The sequence below is a fragment of the Leucopleurus acutus genome, assembly GCF_964270905.1.
Source record: "Leucopleurus acutus genome assembly, chromosome: 18".
Lineage (NCBI taxonomy): Eukaryota > Metazoa > Chordata > Mammalia > Artiodactyla > Delphinidae > Leucopleurus > Leucopleurus acutus.
Window position 1 is genome coordinate 76,138,248 of NC_139160.1, and position 21,253 is coordinate 76,159,500.

A 21,253-nucleotide genomic window follows, 5' to 3' on the forward strand; every position below is an offset into this window, starting at 1 on the left:
GGGGGGGAGGGATGAAGGAGAAGACCATATATTTTTTCTTTGTAGTAAATTTCTGTAAATTACACCCAGTCTGAGACTGTCATCTGGAAGAACTACAAAATAAATATGATCTAAATTTGCAAAGCTTACAAATTTATTAGTGGCTTGTGCAGTAACTTTTCCTTTGATGTTTCTGTGGCAAAACTAGCAACAAATTAATAAAAGCTTAATTTTTATACAAATAGTTTTATTACAAATTTGAATTTTTAAGAAATACACATTTAAAGAAATTACACAAAAGGCCTTAGTAGTCTTAAAAACGTTTTGGAGACTTTTAGTAAAATGTCGTTTCAGGCATAGTGGTCCAATTCTGCTCTCCTGCAATGCATCCGCTCCCCTGCTGAAGTCTGAACACAACTCACGAAAAACCAAGGAAGCCGCCTGAATGTGCTTACAGGTAAAAATACTGATATTCTGATTCGACAGAGTTATTTCTCACACCAGGCTGCAGAATGAGGAATAGTCATAAAATGAAGGCCTTTTAAGTTTGTTGCTTTTGAAGTCAAGTCATTCAGTTTGTGATTAGTGTTTAAAACCCTGAAGATATTTCATACAGAATAAAAACAAGAAGCTCAAAGTACATGTTTTCCTGTAATAGACACCACATCCGTGAAGCCGGGTTTGGTTTTGGCAACACACAATTTTTGGTTTGGAGGTGAACAATGAAAACTGGTGTTTCACATTCAATACCCTAGTGTTTAAAAATCTCTGTTAAAGGACAACACAGGCTTTTAAAGGAAGAAACTATGTAAGCTTTATTTTAACAGTGGAAATGAAACTACAACTTGACCTGCCTAATTGCTGACATCTATATAAATTACTAAAATATATATATATTTCATTTCTGCCTACTTTGGGGACCATCTCTATTCCACAGGAAATCCGGGACTTTTGCAGAAGCAGCTGCAGAGTACCAAACAGAGCAGAAAGACCGAAATTTCTCTTTGGTGGGGCGGTCGGAGGACAGGGCTACTAGGCCCCCGTCCTTCCCTTTGGAGGTTCCAACCACCGGCTTAACACGACTATTATTTGTACAGACTGAGGGACCTGAATTCTGAAACAGTGAGACAGTGATATCAACAGACGTTTCACCTGGGGTGTGAAATGGATCTGTTATAATACAAAAATGCAAACGGGCTTCGCCCAGGTTGGAAGGTCCCACAGCCCTCCTAGCACCCTTTGGTTTTTCTGATGGGTCTCACTTCACACATCAGTGCACTGGACTGTAGAACAGACACATTTTTTATTTCATCAGGAGCGCCACTTGGGACTTCACTACGGGCAGCTTATCGTGGTCTTGGATTCTCCTTCAGCAAGTAGAGGCCAACGAAGCGGGGTGTGTTAGTTATGCAGATTCCTATCAGGCACCTTACAGTTTTCATACTGGACAGTGAGGTACACAGGATATATTTCTAGAGTTCGTTGCTGTTAGAAGGAGGGAAGAGGGCGGAGTAGCACCATGTTGTGAAGTAGCTGAGGGCCGGCTTCGTTATGTTCTCCGCATGCACACCTGACAGCGACTGACATGCGTGCGCAGCTCCCCAGCCTTCAAGGTGGACGGCGTGGGCTTCCTGAAAGGCAGCACAGAAGTCAGTGTCACTGCGTGGCTCAGGCCAGCTCCTCGGCCCTCCCTCCGTTCAGAGATCCCCGAGGAACCAGCCTTCACCCTCCTCTGAGCGGGTACCGCGCTGGGGGCGTCCCATGGCCTCGGTAACGCCTACGAGTTATCTTCTGCATCCACCCTCGGGCCAAGGGTACAAGGCGAGTGAGGGCACAGCCAGAGTCACCCACGTCTGTCTGACCCCAAAGTCTTAGCCACTCCCCACCACAGACCCTGCCTCTTCAAACTACAGGTTAACCTTTGGTTTTCTCTTCTCAACTCGGTTATAAACACCCCCAGCCTAGGAAGATGTTCTTCTCTGAGACACTTCACACACATCCTAAGTGCTCATTAAATCATTGCCGAATGACAGAAGGAGCAACAGATCTGGAATAATTAACCAGACCTCAAAATACGTCCGTAACGTTTGAAAGCTGTTCACGCAGGTGGTCGGATTAGAGGCCAAAGACAGGGGAAGACATTTAGTGTTCCAAATGCTTCCTTTATCCTAGGAATTCTGTTCTTTGGCTATTGGAGAAGTGAAGTCTGAACTAAAATGAGTACTAATCAAATCTCATTCAAATTAAAGTAGCCATGTAATAAGAGTACCTTGTCCTAAAATTGAGGTGGCTTACGTTAGCAACTTCGGTGAAAATCCTAGCGCCCCCAAGTTATTGAAATTAATGGGCTCTTACCTAGTTTTGTTTAAGAAGGCATTTCAGTTAATTGTACCAGGATGCTGGTTCAGAAAAAAAAACCCAGAAAAACAAAAAGCCCATTGTTACCTGTTAACCCTATAATGGGCAGCCCCGGGGGCTGGCGCTCATTTCGGTAGCTAATGGTCAAATTCTATCTGGAGAGTTGACGTCAAGTTCCCAGTTGCCTAGAAAGTCTGGTGTGAGCTACTAGAAAGGCACCCGGTAGTTTTTTGAGGCTAGAAATTTACGAGTAGTGAGCTTGTTGCTTCACCTTTATGATCTAAACTAGAAAGAGACAGGGTCATAGCAGAGGTCCACAGAATTCTCTCCGAAAAGGCTTATCTCCAGGGCCGAGAAGCACTTATTTGGGGGACTGAACAGTAAGTAATTGTTCAGCCCCATCGGCGCCCGGCGTCCGCTCCAGCAGGGCTGCAGCTGGTACTAAGGACCGGACAGAGGCCTCATTATGTGTTCCCGTCCAGTACAGACTGGGCCCCGCTCCAAACTAACTTCAAGGTCAATGGCCACTTGGGACCGTTGTTTTAAAGGTGAAATTTTGGTAATGGAAACGAAAGAAGAGGTTCTCCGTATCCATTTCGGTGGCATTTGTGCCGAAATTAATTTTCATGCGCAGGCCTGAGAAACGGTCACTGATAGCTCGCAGTATGTACATCCAATTCGGCATCATAAACACCATGAAAACCAAGGCTATTCACTGTCTCTCTCCCTGCTGGTTAAAGGTGCAATGCTTTAAAATGCTCTGTTTGCAGATGTTAGTTGTCTTAATCACGTTGCCGTGGATTCACCTTGAAACACTGAAAACTGAACTGTTTTCTTTCAGGCCTCTTCAGCAATGGACGAAGGAAGCCTGTCACCTAAGCTCTGCTTTGAACATGGTCTTCATTATCCGCCCACGTAGAACAGAACCAAATACCTGTTCCTATCCTATCCTATCCGTGGAAGAAGCCTTCCTAAGGATTGCTGTAGAACCGTCTTTGGGACTTGGCACCGGAGCACATGTATGGATCATGGATGACTGAAAATAAAAGCCACCGGGGGGGGAGGGGCGAGGGGGGGCACTTTACTTGAACATCTGGCCTCTTTCTATCGTGGCAAGCCAAAAGCTGTAAGCGTTTGCATAGTAATTGCAAGTCCCGCGGCCGTGGCACTCGATGAAGGGGGCGCTTCTGAACTCTTCCAGACAGGACCCAGGGGACGCCAGGGCTTGGCCAGAACCTTCCGCTCCGGCGCTGGTGTGCTGCGGGAAAACAGGAGCCGGTGAGCCAGAGGTGCCCGCCCACCCCGACGGGCTTCCCGGGCCCCAGGGAAGAGCCGGGATGCTCCCTCCCGGAAAGCCGCCCTCTCTGTCTCCCGAGGCCACCGGGGAACACACTGGCAGCCACACCGCCCCATGGCCTCACGCCGGGCACACCCAGTGCCAGGAATCAGCCGACCGCTCCTCCCGGGGCGGGGGGGGGGGGCGGGAGGTGACTGGTCCAGCTTCACCAGCATTTCAACAAACGCTGTCCTCACTTTTCTTCTTGGAACACTGAAACCTCTTCTAACTTGGGGCGTGAGATGACAGCCAAAATGTGTGGAGGATGCTGGGACCAACTGATGTGACATCAGACTTTCTAAACGAAATTATACGGGGTCATAAAAATCCTTTGTTTGCCACATTAGGTAGCAAAATGCTTTATTTGCTACATCCTTTATCCATTTTCTTTTCTTTAAGAAGAGAAAACTTAAACAAGAGAAAGAGGGAAAAGAAAGCTACTGTGGTAACTGTTCAGTTGGGTTGAAGTAGGCTCACCTGTCCTCAGAAACCAAGACGTAAAATGAATGACGTACAGATGGAAGATATGGCAAAACCTCTACAGAACGGCTATTACGGACCTAAGAAAAGTGAACTCTGGAATTTCAGAGCCATGAGGGACCTCTGAGGACAAGGCGAACACCCTTGGTTCCCAGATGAGGACCCCAGGATCCCAGAACATTCCAGATCACACTTCCCAGGCAAAGCTGAGATGGGAACAGGCCTCTGGAGGCTGCCACATCTGAGCCCCTCAGCTTCACCACAAAGCCCCCAGGCTCAGCAGGGATGGGATGCCTGTCCTCCAGAACCTCATCACTTTGATTTGCTCTTGGTTTTGAGAAATTAGGGGCAATCGTTGTTCAGATCCTTGTATGACACCAGGACAAGGGACGGGGAAGTGACAGAGTGCTTTCCTCCATTCTTTACTCCTTGGATCAAGGGCCTCTTCTGTCAAACTGAGACTCCATCTGGTCTTTCTTATGATAATGGAGTCGAAAGTCCAATCTGTCTTTGAGTCAAAGCTGTGTGCTTACATCATTGCGAGCATCTTGATTTCTCTACACCATAGTTCTAACCTTTCTGGCTTTCTTGATAAAGGAGCCGCCAGGCAGTATTTAGAATGATCAAAACGACTTGCTAAATTGTGTTGTTGCAATTTTCTGGGCCTGTTGAAGGGTCTAAATGCGGGATCTTCAACCCAGGAAATCCCACCATCCGACTGGTGAGAATCCAATATACAAGCATGTGAAGAACTGCTTTTCTGGAAACTTCTACACTTGGAATAACTTACAGCAGGAAAAAACAGTTAAGAGGCCACTTTCCCTGTCAATCAAATAACAAGGCTAATGTTGATTTGGGGGTCACAGGTACGTAGACCTGGCCACACCTGGGCGTGTGAAGAGGGGGCTGGGCATACAGTGGTGACGTGGGACATGTTTGTAGGGGTCGTCTACCGGGACTGGTTCAGGTGTAGCCTCATCGTCCAAGTTCAGAGCTTCTATGTTTTCAATCAGTACTTTAAACTGAGGCGATACAATAAGAAACTACAACGGGATCTCAAAAGGGTGCTGTGTTTCCCATTCTAATAGGCTTTTGGGAGAAAGGGAGCATTGGGGGGTCTGGCATCCGGGGCAGCTGGGCGGTAGGAGAGCAGACTCACGCGGGAAGGGTGTGGACCCTCGGGCCCCTGACACCGGCCGGTGCCCCCGCTCTCTTCCTGACTCTAGCTTCTGCTTTGGGGCTTGCAAGCGTTTTGGTAAATGTGTGCCCACCACGGGTGCGCCCTCCCCTCCCCCCCGGGAGGCGCTGACTCGGAATCTCATCGGGTCACCCAGCTACCTAGGCCCAGAACAGCCACTCCGTGGAAGAGGAGGGCTCTGAGCCTCCCAGGCGAGCAGGCCAGGCTCCTGGGGGCGCTCTGCAGGGGGCCCCAGGAGCGAGGGAAAAGAGGTGGGGTGATTGCGGGCAGCTCTTTGGGGGAAACACGGAGTTTCCCCAAACACTCACCATCACAAAGGAGTAGCCAATCCAGAGCGAGGACCAGCCGCTGGGGCACTGCGGGATCTGGATCGTCTGGCTGTGCACAGCCATGACCATGGCAGGGGCCTCACACACAGCACACCTGGAAGGCACGGAGCGGAGGAGCGGAGACGCTCAGCACAGCCGAGCGGGGCCTCCACCGCTCGCCCCTCTTCCCCGTGATCCGCGCTCCGTCTCGCCACTCCATCTTTCTGACCCAGTGATGTGTTTTACCAAACAGATCAGGTGTCCCCTGCTTGGACTCTGAGGCTTAGGGTCTTCTCACTGGTTTGATAAGCCTGCCTCAGTGTTAAAACATGAAGCTCAAAACCGGACCCAACCCTTGTCATTTAGCCATCTACTCTGTAGCAGGAAGGAAACTGGAAGGCCAGGTTGTAATAGGGACCGTCTCCTGAGGCGCTGGGGCTGCAGGAGACTTTTGTGTTCTCCTTTGTGTATTTCAGCGTCTTCCAGTGTTTCAACAATGAGTGTGGATTTCAGCAAACACGATGAATGCTCCAGAAAAAGGAGATGGTGCCATCCAAGGGCTACCGCTTGCGGAACACGGCGACTTGTTTTAAGCCCTGAATCATCTTCCATGTGAGAAGATCATTTAGTGAATTATAGTAACTAAGACAGATAACAAACCCAGGGCTGGCTGTCCATGTGAGCCTCTTCCGGAGACTCTCTCCAGACCTGGAACCAACAGACCAGTGAGAGGGCTCTGCCCCAGGCCGGACTGGACATTCCCCAAGCCAGGCTGGCTCGTGCGCAGCCGCTGGGACTGCACCCAAGGATAAATGACAGCAACACACAATGTTCTGACTCAGACCTGCTCTACTAAGCGACCCTTTGATGGTGGGATAACGTTTTGTTGAAAAAAAAAAAATTTAAACATCAACAGTAAAATAATTATATTCAAGTCACAAACTGAACAGAGTGCTAACAGTGCTGATAAATGACTATAAATGGTGTTAATAATTACACCTAGTTACGCTGGAACATTTGCATGAAAATGGATTAGGAGTGTGAAGGGGGCCGAAATGAGTCATTCGGTTTCCCGTGTGCGTGTGTGTGTGTGTGTGTGTGTGTGTGTGTGTGTGTGCGCGTGTGCTATTTTCTATTTTATTCACACAAATGCAGATGAATTAAGGGGCTCAGCTAAACAACAGTGACTGAAATTGGCCTTCTACATCTGCCACCATCTGCCTGCCAGACACAGGAGCAGACATACAGCACAGAGGAGAATGCTTCATGTCAGGCTCTCTCTGGGCTGGCGGATTCCAGCCGCTGCAGAGACGTGGTCTGGACCCCGTCCGATGGGTGCTAGGGGACAGAAAATCACAGATCTAACGAGCCAGGAGGTCCCTTAAAATCCATACACTCTCATTCCCCATATTACCTATGAGAATATGAGACCACAGTTAGTTGTGTCAAAAGGCAGAATTAGAACACAGTTCCTACTCTCATACCAGTGGTCTTCAATCTAGAACAATTAAACAGTCCGTAGTTTTTGATGATTCATGTCTGCAGAGAGTCGGAAAGTGCTTAGAAAATTTGTCAGGATGACAGCAGAAAAGTTGGTACTTTTTCTGCTTAAGAGGAAGGATTCTGTTATTAACTCTTTCTAAAATTAAGCCTTAGGACGTCCCCCAAAGGGAGACCTCAGAAGGAACCTGTGAGTCCTGAGAAGTCGTCAGAAACCACTAAGTTAAAGTAACCGTGGGACCTGGGCGCTCAGAGACCCAGAGGAATGGGCAGCGTTATTACAAAAGGGGATGTGAGGTGTGTGTGCTTTCGGAGCAGTGACTTAAAGGACGTGACTTCTGAGGTCACATCAGACACCGTGCATCTGTGGGTTAACAGGGAGACGTGAAAACCCCGAAATGGGCAGCGCTGGGGCGTTTAAACAACTCATGGTAACGGGTCCACAGAGAAAAGCAAGTCTCAGACTTGAGGCTTCTCCTGGACCTGTTTCTGGAATGTCCTAAACACATCCCAGAGCCCTGTGTCCCAACCAAATCAAGGTCAATGTCAATTTTATCAAGATGGTAAATAGAAGACAAAAACGAATTATCATTTTCTACCTGTTGTCCAAGGAAAGCTAAACAGAAACACAAAGGTGATTACTGGTTAGTTCCTGTTCTTGTGCACCCAGCATGGTTCTGAGTGAGAAAAGGCAGCACAGCTCAGCCCCCAGGGACCCCGACACATGGGAAGGACATCTGCGTTTTGAGAGGTGCCTCTCTGGAAGTTACCAATGACTCTTCCCGTTTTAAGACCCATGAGGTAAGTTTTCTTACAGCTCAAAAGAAAAATCTTAGAAAGCTGTCAGGAGATATTTTGAGGTAAAGCCATCAAAAACCTGACTTTTCGGGCTTCCCTGGTGGCGCAGTGGTTGCGAGTCCGCCTGCCGATGCAGGGGACGCGGGTTCGTGGCCCGGTCCGGGAAGATCCCACGTGCCGCGGAGCGGCTGGGCCCGTGAGCCGTGGCCGCTGAGCCTGCGCGTCCGGAGCCTGTGCTCCGCAATGGGAGAGGCCACAGCAGTGAGAGGCCCGCGTACCACAAAAAAAAAAAAACCCTGATTTTTCCAATAGGCATCTCCCAGCCTTTCTGGTCCAGGTCTATGCGGTACATTGTTTTAACAAGACTGTTCTGTGAGGACCAGCCTTCCACACTCTGGAGCTATGGACCCCATAAGTGATCAGTCCACCCCATCCAGTGACAGTGGTCACCATGCGGGGTGCTGGGCTGCCCCAAGCACCCACCCCGTCCCCCTCCCCTCTGACTCCAGACACCTCTGAGCCCACATCACTAGTCTTTCTTCCTATTCAAAAGCTGCTATTTCTCTAAAGGAAACATAGAAAAGCTTCCATTCCTCCTCACTCTCACTTTCCTAAGGAAAACCTGTCCCGCCTTGTCATTCTTTTCACCGTTTACTATCTTCGCGTGTAAAAGTGAAATTAGAGACTAGCTTCTCAGTCAAACAAGTTCACACCTTTGCCACTGTTCTATTGCTTCTGAGTACATTTAAGGAAGCAACTTTTAATTAGAAGGAAAGAGGCAAAAGTAGGAAAATCGTGTACTTTTCGGTCACAATCATTTCCATTTCCCATTTTATTTCCTACCAGGAAGACTCTGGGGGACCTGAAAACATACCCCAGACATTAATTAGTGTGGAAAGCACTTAATTTGGGAAGTCGCTCAAACACATGCAATCTCAGTGGGTACCATATCACCTCAAGAGTGCAAAGACTGGTGGGGTGGAAGAGAATGAGAAGAGTCTTAGGATGTACACATGTTAGTGTGCACGGTACATCAGTACCATCTTTCCTATCTAAAGCACAGACATACAGTATGTCCGTGGTGTCATCATTTCCTGGGGACCGCGTTACACCCCCAGTTAAGTGCCACTGAACTGTACACTTAAAAATGGTTAACACGGTACATTTTACGCTATGTGTTATGTTACTTTATGTTACTGTTTCACTACAATTAAAAAATAAAAACTTTTTAAAAATTTCTTGGAGGTGATTCCAAAATATATCTCTTAAAAGACTCCTTAGGGAGATAATTATTTAAGAAAGAAAAAAGCTGCAAAGCTGTTCTAAAGTTTGCTGGGGACTCCAGCGACACTGCTGGTTCATGGCAGGGAAGGCAGCCACCCGCTGAGTCACACAAGATAACACGCCTTGTTCCAAAGCCGGGCCTTATCTCACCAAGGGTTTGCACTAAAATTTTTTAAGAAGATAAACGACTTTTACGTCCAATTATTTGTATGGCTGATTTCTGTTACAAAACTCAGGTATCACAATTAGTAAACGGAATGGCAATAGATCAAATGTTTGGGGGCAAATGGAAAAACACAGAAATAACCTCTGCCCTGGCTGTGAGCTGCTTTCCTTCGTCAGTTGTATGTGTACTCCGACGGGCTGCACTCACCTGCTGATGAAGGGCCTGATACCCTCCCCGGTGATGGGCGCCATGGACATGGGCATAGGCTCCGGGGTGGACAGCCAGTACGAGTAATCATTGCGGGAGGCGAAGTTGCAGACGTTGTTGATGTTACAGAAGAGGAAGGGCATCGTGCTGAACTTGCGCAGACAGCTGCCCGCCGTGCCTGGGGACGCAGGGAGAAGACATTGCTTATCATTCGCGGTCTGCCTCGACACAGAATGCAAGTGAGCTAGCTAATAAAGACATCTATCCTACCCATCCGCTAAGGTGGAAATAAAAATGTTTGCCAGTTACAGAAAGAAGGAAATAAATGTACCAAACAGACTAGTATGATTGGAAATGAGCATTAAATTCAATGGGAAGTGATCCAGGCCAAAGGGAAACCATCGAGAATCAGCAGGATGAACAGAAACAAAGCAGTTCATCGGTAGAGAGAGACCTTTTCCTGCAACTGAATTCTAGAAGGAACTTAACGTGCAGCTCCTTGTACCACAGCTAGTAACTCACTGGACCGCGCCTTTCATGAAATGCAGAGCTGTCTTTATATATGTTTGCAACCTCAGGGAAAGTTAGAGGTGTATAACATTAAAACATAATTTGGTGGAGCAGATCCGGAGAGGATTAAGAGAATGATGACAAACACACAACCCTCCACTGATCTAAACTAACAGAAGGACAGAGGAATTTTGGACAGGATAACGTGGACTTTTTTTAAAACAGCAACAGTAAAGCTGCTCTATTTTATGACTATGAATGCAAACTGTTAAGTGTGTACTCCAGATACCTTGATCCTACTTGATAATTGGAAGAAGACGTCAAAAGTTTTATTAATTTAAAATTTTCAAAGAGTCACAGCCTCTATGTCCGCCCGGCTTCCCATTAGTAATATGGTGGCTGTCGGTAAGGATGGCCCACTTGGTAAGGATGGAGGGAAACAGGACTCTTTTCCTTGACTAGGTCTCGGTGACACTCCGAAACGCAGGACCGGAGCGGGAACGCAGCCCAGCACCACCCAGCACTGGACACGCGACGTGGAATGAACACACCCATCTGCAGATGCCTCACCCAAGTCCTGGCCGTGCGCCCGCTCATTGCCTTGTACGTAGAGCAGCGAGTACCCATGGTAGAGGATTTTGGTCCCAGGAGGACACTGGGGGTCATCTATTGTCTGACTGTGCCTGGTCACGAGGAAGCCGTGATCCACAGACGGGGTGCCCGGGGGACCCATGGATCCCGGCAACCCATCAGGGCCGGGTGGACCCGGGAAGCCTCTTGGACCTGAAAGACAGCAGAGAAATACGCTTCCTCAGTTACAAACAGGCGAGACTCAGTACAACCACCACCTCCCTCGTGCCACCTCAGCTTCTCCCCTCTGCATCCCACCTGGAGATGTTTTATACGCATGGCGCTCGGTGCAAAGCAGAAGCTCATAAACTCAGTCCAATGAATAAATATGTGAAAATATAAATCTATGAATAAAGGAAGTAAATGACGACTCCACGCATGTATTCCTGCAGCATTTGGGAGCTCCTCTGAGGGAGGATTATTATAGGATGATTAAAACAACCATCTTTTAAGGTCGCTTCCCAGCCTTAGTGGCCCAAAGCCAGCATATGGAATCAAGGGTGGAAGGAAGCTCCCGTGCAGGGTGTCCTCCTGTCCCCTGGGCGACCACGCTGCCTGCAGGATGTTCACGGGCCTCCTGCTGGCTGGGCGCTCTGTCTACTTAGCTGCACCCTCAGCCTTTGGCATCCCAGCCACGACGGGACCCCTGAGGTCCTGCTTCTTGGGAAGCAGATCAACTTTAGTCCACGCCAGTCAGTGGCCTTCTGGCACCATCATCTGCTCCCCTTGCCCTTTGCTGAAATGGAGCGTCTGAGCTTCAGACTCTTGGAAAACCAGATAGGGCCGTCCCTACTGGCCTTCTTTCAATAACGTCTGGGAGGCACTGAGCTCTGATCAACATGTCTCCCTACACAGAAAAGAATGATGGCAACCCTTAGCTCCTCTGTAAGATCCGGTTTCTCCTAAGAAACAAACTTCTATGCAAATCTTTCAAGAAACACTTCCTTTTGCAGGTTTCCACGTGCCTGGGCCTAAGGCTTCTAACCCGAAGATGCAGATTGAGGGTAGTGAGGTTGGGACAGCACAGCAAACCTACCAGGAGGTCCAAAGGGTCCTGTCTCTCCTTTCTGGCCAGGGGCCCCATCAAACCCGGGAATACCTGGTGGCCCAGGTAAGCCCACAGATCCTGTCACACCTAAAGAGAGGAGAAAGAATTCATGATCCGGTTGTGGAGAGCAATAAATAGGCCGTATCTGCTTCTTCCCTTTTGAAATGTCTTCTTCGGCCCCCTGAGAGGGACGCACAGGGCCTCGGACTACAGGTGGGAAAGCCTTCCCAGAAAGCCAGAAGGTTAACACACACTCTGCAGACTGACACCCACAGGGGGTGCCTCATCTCGGAATTCGGGGTTCTCCCTGGCTTCTTCCTGTTGTTCTTGTTATCGTTTGGCACACAGTTTGGGGAAAGGCAGTCACATGGGGGTAGGGAGAGATCTGATGCATTTGCATTTTCTCAGGTGTTTCCCCCCTCTCGGCCACGTTCTGGTGTCTCAGATAATGTTTAGGTACCGGGTTTACTGACGTGGGTAGTTTTTTTGTTTTCATGTTTGTGGTTTATTCCTAGGTGGTTAAAACAAATTTTCATCGATGCTACCTTTCTACTCTAAACGTTCTCATTCTTTATCTTCCGTCTCCACTCCTCAGCAATAGCTTTGGAAGTAAGGAGTGTTTAGCCCCAATAATCAGAAAGATTCTAGCTTAAGGTGTCCGGGAACCACAGGGATTTGCATAGATCTTGGCCACTTGGGTAGAGCTTTTGGGCCGCTGTGAAGAACACCCATCCCTACAATTCTGGATTGCTGCTTCCTGCAGTCCCCTATCTCCTGGCCGGGAGAGATGCTTTTCCCATTCCTTTGCCCATGTTTTTCTAAGTGAACATAGACGTATTGAGTTGTGTGTTGCCCTAGCTTTTCTTGGATTTCTTTTTCTGACCTTGTTAGGCCTCTTCAGAAACTTCACGTGGTTTTGACATACACTGAAGGAAGGTAAGAAAGTCATCTTCAAATACGTGTTTACACAGTCACTGCCCAGAGGCTGTTGTGAGACATGCGGGTGAAGAGGAAACGCCGCCCGGGTCAGCTCCCTCCCACCTCCACAGCCCTCTGCACAGCGCGGTTATTCCTACCTTGTTGTCCTTTGGGGCCTGGAGGTCCCTGAAGCCCTTTCAGACCTGCGGGGCCCTCAGGACCAGGGAGCCCTGGCTCCCCTTTGATGATGTCGTATGGACCCGGGGGGCCCGGGGGACCAGGAAGACCTGTGGGAATCAGGGCAGCCACTGGTCAATTTCACAGTCCACATTCAGGGCAGAAACAGCTTCTGACATGAAACCCAATCAAACGCAGTGCTTCTCAAAAGGAGAATCACGATCAAAAACACGAGGGACCAGATCCTCACGACGAGACACACGGGCATCTGCGCGTCTCTATTATCTAACCTAGAATCCTGAATCCTCGGGACTGGAACAGACCTCGGGGTCACCAGTGTCAAATGTCCACTCAGATCTGGAGGCCCTGATGGACCCCTGACCCAAGGGGAAGCTCGTCCCCCTCAAGGAACCACCCCTCACGTGGGGAGCTCCACCAGGTGAAATTGGGACTTTCTTCTCTTACGTATCCGAGATCTGCCTTACTGCACACCAGAACCACTGGTCTTAATCTTTCAGTGCTGAGTAAACGTAAACCTCCTCCTGCCTGACGGGCCCTGAAGTCCACAGAGCGGCCACGTGAAGCTGGGGGCCTCGGGTCTCCTGCAGCCGCCCTTTCCTCCGTTTCCTCGCTCCTCCCACGTTTCCCCATTTATTTCCTCCCCGAACAATCCACTTCTCAGTGCATTCTGGTTGCTCACTCCCTCTCTTCAAACACGGTCTTGAAACGCAGCGCTCGAAATAAGCTCTGACCCGCAGAGACCAGGATGGGATGCAGACTCCCTCAGACCACTTCCTTCTGAGACCAGCTGTGTCTCTGGAGCCGCTCGGCACGGCTGGCTCCCCGTGGAGACGCCAAGGCAGCCCCTTTCTTGGAAAGAACTCCACGCTGTCCAGCCACAGTTTGTTCAGCCTGCAAGACGGACTTCGTTCCTGATTTTTACGGCTGATTTCCGTCTGCCCTCAGAGCCTGTGAGATTTTGTCTCTCACCCCTTTCCACTGGATTTATCTCAGGCACAGACTTAACAAACTTGGCGTCCGGGACAAGTCATTGGTAAAAATGTCAACTAGATTAGCCAAATATAGGAACCCTGCCAAGTGGCCAAAGAACTTTCAATGCTGTTTTCTAATGACCAAATTCTCTTACCTTTAGTTCCAGGGAAACCTTGGTCTCCTTGGTCACCTTTAACTCCCTGAAGGCCAGGGAGGCCTTTCTGCCCTGGAGGAAAGTAAAACACTGTCTTTGCACAGAATTCCAAACAAAAACCGTGTGTGTGTGAATACACACAGTATAGACATATATGCACATAGATGTACACATATGCTTATGTGTACATATATACACCTACATACATATACACGTATAATACACGCATACACACACACAGTGGACACATTTCCAATTTATGCACGTGGAAGAAAAGAACATTACTTGTAGTCAGCTATGTAAAACTTTTGATGAAACTCTTCTTTCTAAAACCCAGAGGTCACATTTTTCCAAACATGCAGCAAACCATAAAATGGTCACAACCAGGGGAAGGGCACGTGATTCTATTTTGGTCACGATCTGGTTCACACGTGTCCCCAACTAGACCACAAGATGCCTGCAAGCTGAGAACTTGTTGTATTCACCTTTCATTCATATGTACCTGATGCTGCAGTAAAAAAAAATCAAAGTGCCTGGAAGCTGGTAGGCACCCAATAAATATTTGCTTCAAACATTAAAAAATTAATGAATGGCCCAAATCCATGACTTCTCACTGAGATGCAAATGATCCACTGATTCTTAGTACGAAAATCAGAATGTCTTTATGCTGCCATGCGTGGGATTCTACAAACGGGGCAGCCCCCCAGAAACGGCATTTTAATTTGAAGAGAACAGGATCTTGTACTGCAATGCTAGGTCTATCAACAGGAAGGCACCAGGGGCTGTGGCTCTGGTGGCAGGTAAATGTGTCTTCAAGCAGCATCTCCCTTATGTCTTACCTTGAAACCCTGGAACTCCTGGAGGTCCCATATCACCCTTAGCACCTGTAGCTCCTGGAGAGCCACCGATCCCCTAGACACACAAAGAGAACGTCAGTCGGGAACGGCTCGGGAGACGTAGGTCCCTCAAGCAACGGGTAGTCAGGAAGTTGGGAACAGCCCCTCCATGTTCTGAAGTAGCTCTGTGAACAAATGTTGCCTGTGGTTGCTAAAAGATGTAAAAAGAATGACAAAACCTGTGTGTGTGCCTAAATTAGGGAGCTGGAAATTGCAGCAACTTGCTTCAGTCACTCTGTCCCTTCTGCTTGTCCGCCTGTGTGGTAAATTCCAGGAGCAGGTGTAAATCTTACATCCCACTGCCCCCACCCCATAGCACGATGCCATGAACAGAGTCGAAACTCCCTAAACATTTGTCATGGCAACATCTCAATCTATCGACACCAAAGAACCTTTCTGGATGACTTTACTCCCAACACTCAACCAGAGTGATTTTTCTTTAAAATTAGCTTTGCATCTTTTCTTAAAAGTGCTTTTAAATATGGGAAAAAAACCATAAAAAATACTAAAGAAGGATTATTTTCCTTTATAATACAGTGATATTTTTGTATTTAAAAAATAGTATCTTAATTTCTAGATATTTCAACATAGTTGTTCCTTTCTCAGTATATAAACAGTTGTAATGTTTCTTTGCTTTGCCTTATTTTAAAAGGTGCCGTAAGCAAAATTACATGCACAAACACATATCTACATATGTGTACATATAATGCACATATGTATACATAGAGACAGACAGACACTGCATGGCACTAGGAATAGGGATATATTTCTATGTTACTGAGGCTTTCTTTTTGCATCATTTGTATATAGATTTTTAAACCCAGGCATTGAACTATAATCTCCAGTAGTATAACGTTTCACTTTTGATGGTTTGTGTAAAACTAGATTGTAAAAAGTTTTGTAATAGTTGCCTACCATGATGCCAGTAAAGATGGCTGATTACTTGCCAGAGAGAAGGGGCTGATTCAGGGAGGATCTGGGAGTGTAACACACATGAATACACACATACACACACAAGTATTATCTTATGATCCTTTTCAAAAACAAGACCTGCCAAGGGACAACTCACCGGCATGCCCTGGAATCCTGGGTCTCCCTTGGGCCCTGGAGCCCCAGGAGTGCCCGGCCAGCCTGGGTTTCCCTTGTCACCTTTCAGCCCATCAAGCCCAGGGAGCCCTGGAGGCCCCATGGGTCCCGGAAGCCCTAATGGGAGACACAGAAGTCCCACGTTTGAGGTCAGAGGGTGGTTTTATGTGTAAGTGTCACTGGGCTGTGGTCATCACCACTGCCACCCAACTGTCCCCAACTGTATACAACAACATCATATTATGCAGCACGGGCCCTGAAGACATCCAGGCAGGTCCCAGAAGGAAGAATCTCCTCGACAGGCAGTAAACGTCGATATAAACACCACAGTCTCAGAGTCAAGTGCCCTGTGGTCTCTGTGCTCAGGGGTGGCTGCGCTGTAGGGCAGCCACCTGTTCATGGGGGAACAGGTGTGCCAGAAGGTCGTGCTGGTTTTAAACAACCAGCCACACATGGCATTTGTGCTCCAGTCCTTTTCAGTAATGGCCTTCTCCCTCTCCCTAATTGCTTGTTCCTTGAAAGAAAGAGCACGAGAAAAGCACTGACCCAATGGAGGCCTAGGTGAAAGGGGCCCAATATCTTAAGCAGTTTCAATGGTAATAAATGTTGCAAACTTCTAAATAAAAAGCTCATTTGAGAATTTAATTATTCCAATTTCTTTGATACTTGTGTATGTTTGTGCCTCTGTTTCAGTCCCAGCTCTGAACCTAGTGATACACCCTTACCTGGCAGGCCAGGTTGGCCCTGTGGGCCCCGGTCTCCTTTGCGCCCCTCCACCGCGTGGCCCGGAGTGCCTGGCAATCCCGGCTGTCCCTGTGGCCCCGGAGGACCCATGAATCCTTGTTCTCCTTTGGATCCAGGAATTCCTGGGCTCCCAGCTAAGCCTGGGAAACCCACGTCGCCCTTTGAACCTAAACAGTAAAGACAGGTTGAGATCACAGTGAAATGCAGGGAAGAAGAGAAATCCAGTGCACCAAAGAGGAGGGAGGGGCTTCCAGAAGGATCCAGGAGGAAACCAGAGCTGGTGCCCTTCTCTCTCCTTTTTATTAAATAACGTGCCAGACACCCGCCACGGCCCACCTGAGGAAGAGAAAGCTTAGGGTACAAAGAAACTGCAACCATTCTTTACACTTTTTAAAGGTTGTGTTCTAAGGCATTTGAATATATGTGTAGATAAGCCTGCAAGGTATGGCATTGCTGAAATTAAGGGCTTGTTCTACCAACAGGTGAATGAATAAACAAACTGCGTTACAGCTACACCATGGAACACGACTCAGCAAGAAAAAGGAATAAACTATTGACACAACGAACAGCACAGGTGACTCAAATTCATTACGCTGCGCGAATGAAGTCAGGCGAAAACATACATGCTGTAGGATTCCGTGAATGTAAAATTCTAGAAAATACAAGCTCATCTGCAGTGCCAGAAAGCAGACCAATGGTTGCTTGGGGGGCAGGTCGGGGTGGGGACAGGAAGGAGCAGGGGGGGGGTGACAAGGCAGCCCAGGAAACTTTCGGGTGACGATGCATTCACTGTCTTGAACGAGCTGATATTTTCATGGGTGTGTACATATATCAAGATTTGGCAAATCGTACATTTTAAATACATGCAGTTTATTAGATGTCAGTGACACCTCAATAAAGCTGTTTTAAACAAACGTTTTTAAGTGAGAGCTTGTAGGAAAAAAACCCTGCATGTTGTTTTAAACATATTACCCCAAACTGGCCAACGAAATGACAAAATTCTAGGATTGCTTCAAGGTTATTAAGGAAAAATAAGGGGAGGAAACAGGGTCACCACCTAGAAGGATGGTTGGGCCCTCCCTGGGATTTCCCCCCACGTCCCCCCCACCCCACTTCACAAGGCTATGACTCCGAAACACGCACGCCACACAGTGGTTTGCCACGAGCCAGTAGAAAGTGGCAAGTCGACTGTCCCAGACCCATAATCTACCACCCATGTCCACGTGCTTCCTTGTATCTGCTCGCCCTGCTCTGCCAGTGCCACGTGTATCAGCAGTTCGTTGAAAAGGAAGAACACATTTAGCAAATGTGTTACCTTTCTCTCCTTTGGCCCCTGGAAACCCTGGGAATCCTCTTCCGGGTAGACCTACAAGATAAAGGTAAGAAGTCCCGTTTATCTCTCCTAAAACAGCCGAGCTGCAGGAACAGCACAAAGCGATATCCACTCTTTGCACCGATACCATATACTATTTGCGAAACACAGAGAAATTAGTCCGTTGCACTTCGCAAGTAAAATTATATTACTACAGTTGTTCTAAGATACCCTTGACTGGATATATATACATAATTTAGTACATTTTCCCAAGTACCTTTGAGCCCAGAACCATTATAGCATTTAGGAGAAACGATCTGTACAGATGGGTACTTATTTCCCATTACTGTCTGGAGACTCACCGATTGGCTTTTCTCAGATGACTATCCAACTAACAGCTATTCGCAAAGGCAGTGCACAGAGCCAGTGATATTTGGGGCAGCAGACACCAGGGAGTCCACAAATGTGAGTAAAGCGCGTAAGGGAAGATTCAAAGCGGGGAAGGAGGTGTGGAGGCATTTCTTACGAACTATTTTTATAGGAAAATGAATGTACATAATATAAACATAAGGCTCATGGAATGAAAGAAATGAACTTTAGGAAGAGACCAACACTAACAGCCATGGATCCCCCTCCGTGCTCCTCCCCAGCACTATTTCCCTCCCTCCATCCCCCTGACTGAGGGCAACCTGTTTCAAACTGTCTGTGTGTCACCCTCTTGCTATATACGAATATTATTACGTATGTGATTGTCATCATCGGGGCCCACAGCTCACACTTTTGCCCAAGTTGCCGTGCCCCCATCAGTAACAGGAGCAGATTCTGGGGACTGAGAATATTCCCAGGACCGTTCCTCTAAAGGGGGAAAGGCCAGGCAGAGAAGGCAGTGGTTTGGGCTTTCTACAGTGTCTCCTTCACTCACCACTGAGAGCTCAGGCCATTTTAAGGGTAGATGCCCATAAGTATTTGCGGAATAAATGAACATCCTCTTTCCCCTTTTCTCATCCAATCCTGCCCCACTTGCCCACCTTGTTGCTTAAATAGGTGTAAGGATGTAACTTACGTCCAGCTTACACCCAGCTCCGGTCACTTAGCATGGAATGTAAGTCTCTGGGAGACGTTTACTCCAGAGCAGAGTCTCATTCTTAAAGGGAAATGAGAGCCCAACATACCTGGTTCACCCTTCTCTCCTGCGGACCCTGGGAATCCGTCACTGCCGGGCTCCCCTTTCTGGCCGGCCGGGCCCGTGAGACCAGGCTTCCCAGGAAGACCTCAAAGAGAAAGGTCAGATCGGTCAGGCATGGAACCTATCACGGCACCGTGATCTGCATGTAAAATGCACCACTCCTGACATTTTCCCAGGGAGCTGTACCTCCCACCCCCTAGCATGCCCAGCCTCCCCGAGGTTACTCCTGACACCCCTTCAGAAGGGACCCTCATGCGGCAACACCACCACTGCACAGTGACCCCCTAAAGCTGGTGAGAGTGGAGAGAAAGGACATCCATCTACCGTGCCGAACAGGAAAACTTTCTAGACCCCATTGGAACCAGCTGTAAAACCAGTTCTAGGTCTAACTGGTGGGAAGACCCTAGACATCCCCGTACACTCAGTTTGTTCATCTGGAAGTGGAGGTGTGAGCCCAGCTGGTCATTCAGAGGTCACCCAGCCTTGAGGCCCCTTGGCTTCTTCTCCACAGGCCCCCATCTGTGTCCTAAAAAGTGGTCTCTACCTGCTTCTCCTTTGATGCCAGGGATGCCATCCAATCCCGGGAGGCCTTTGTCACCTTTTTCTCCAGGCAACCCAGGGCTTCCTAAAGAAAAACCAAAACACCAGAATTCCCATGACTTTGAGTTTCTCTCCGCCATCCTTGAACCCGGAGCTCAGGAGGAGGCCAGCTCACTTACCTGGATAGCCAGCGCTCCCTGGTGAGCCTTTGGGGCCCGGAGACCCGGGCATCCCTGGGATCCCACTGCTTCCTTTCTCTCCCTTCTCTCCAGGGCTTCCTGGAAAGCCTGCTACCCCTTGGTCTCCCTGTGGGTGAAAATTGGGCCCATTAATGTCATGTGTGTCCTTGGACATGCGTCTGGAGGTGCTTCCTGTATACATGGGAGTGCAATGACTTATCGCGTGGCAGAATTCCACTTCCAGCTTTCTAAGGGGAGAATCAAAGCCCTCTGAAAATGGAGGAAAAACTAGAAACCCAGAGCAAAGAGCAGTTGCCTGTTTTGCTTCTCGTGTTCCTTCTCCATTTCTCCCCATGATAACTCGCTACCCAAGCTCTCAGCACGTCTCGGATCCTCCTTGGGGACACAGGCCATGAATAGAAGGGGGAGGCAGGGAGACGTAAAATCAGCTGGAGAAACCGTTCTGTGTTATGATTCATCGACTGTGTGGAGATGCTCAGTAAACGTTCCTCCAAAGCCTTTCTGCGGGGATGGGTGGGAGGGGCTTCCGCGGGGATGCTGTTACCTTTTCCCCGGGCCGTCCTGGAATCCCAATGCCAGGTAGACCCGCCTGCCCTTTCTCTCCTTTTGCTCCCTTTTCTCCAGGTGAGCCAGGGATGCCCTGCAGGCCAGGGAGGCCAGGCACACCTTTTTCTCCAGGTGTTCCTAGAAACACACACAATTGAAACAGAATGTGTGCTTAGCAGGTGCTAACGTTAAAAATAGGAAAGCGTCTCAACTACCGGCCAAGAATGAGACGGAAGAACACGTATCCCCTCATTTCTCAAGCTGTAAGTGATCCAGGCAGGCGCCAGCCCCCCAGACCACATTAGAGCCACACAGGAAACGTTCCTCCTGTCCTTTAAAGACAATCACGTTACAAAGGGAGAAAAAAATACATTAACCGCTTAGCATGCTTCCTTTCCCAACAGCATCAAACATGGCTTCTATGTCTTTCGTTCCGTAGTCAAACCTCATTATCTGAATGAATCAGAGGGGGCGAGAGGCAGGCCATGGAGAGCAAAAGCGTACCTGCTTCCAGGACGGATGTGGGCAGTCAAACTAATTTATTAATAGGTACCAGGGGAAGCTGGCTTCTGCCCGCCCCTGTAACTGACCCTCTGCGGCTGCTGGCTTGGTTGTTAGGGGCAGCTGTGCGTCGGTTGGTGATGCTATTGTAAGGAGAACTTGGATATTAAATTGCAGCCAAGGCCTGGGAGATTACTG

At 48.4% G+C, this 21,253-nt stretch overlaps 1 protein-coding gene across 1 annotated transcript in view; it reads right to left on the minus strand.

Annotated features, from left to right (window-relative positions):
* Positions 1-205: 205 nt before the first annotated feature.
* COL4A1 (collagen type IV alpha 1 chain) overlaps positions 206-21,253 on the minus strand; it is a 150,436-nt gene continuing 129,388 nt past the window's right edge. The window contains exons 37-52 of the mRNA XM_082859485.1: positions 20,553-20,692; positions 19,988-20,114; positions 19,813-19,893; positions 19,255-19,353; positions 18,086-18,136; positions 16,752-16,937; positions 16,010-16,143; positions 14,884-14,956; positions 14,045-14,116; positions 12,879-13,007; positions 11,791-11,889; positions 10,695-10,907; positions 9,615-9,792; positions 5,660-5,774; positions 3,423-3,595; positions 206-1,610 (exon numbers count right to left, since the gene is read on the minus strand). Coding sequence (XP_082715611.1) covers positions 1,529-1,610; positions 3,423-3,595; positions 5,660-5,774; positions 9,615-9,792; positions 10,695-10,907; positions 11,791-11,889; positions 12,879-13,007; positions 14,045-14,116; positions 14,884-14,956; positions 16,010-16,143; positions 16,752-16,937; positions 18,086-18,136; positions 19,255-19,353; positions 19,813-19,893; positions 19,988-20,114; positions 20,553-20,692 — 1,952 coding nt within the window. The 3' untranslated portion in view covers positions 206-1,528. The remainder of the gene's footprint in view (positions 1,611-3,422; positions 3,596-5,659; positions 5,775-9,614; positions 9,793-10,694; positions 10,908-11,790; positions 11,890-12,878; positions 13,008-14,044; positions 14,117-14,883; positions 14,957-16,009; positions 16,144-16,751; positions 16,938-18,085; positions 18,137-19,254; positions 19,354-19,812; positions 19,894-19,987; positions 20,115-20,552; positions 20,693-21,253) is intronic.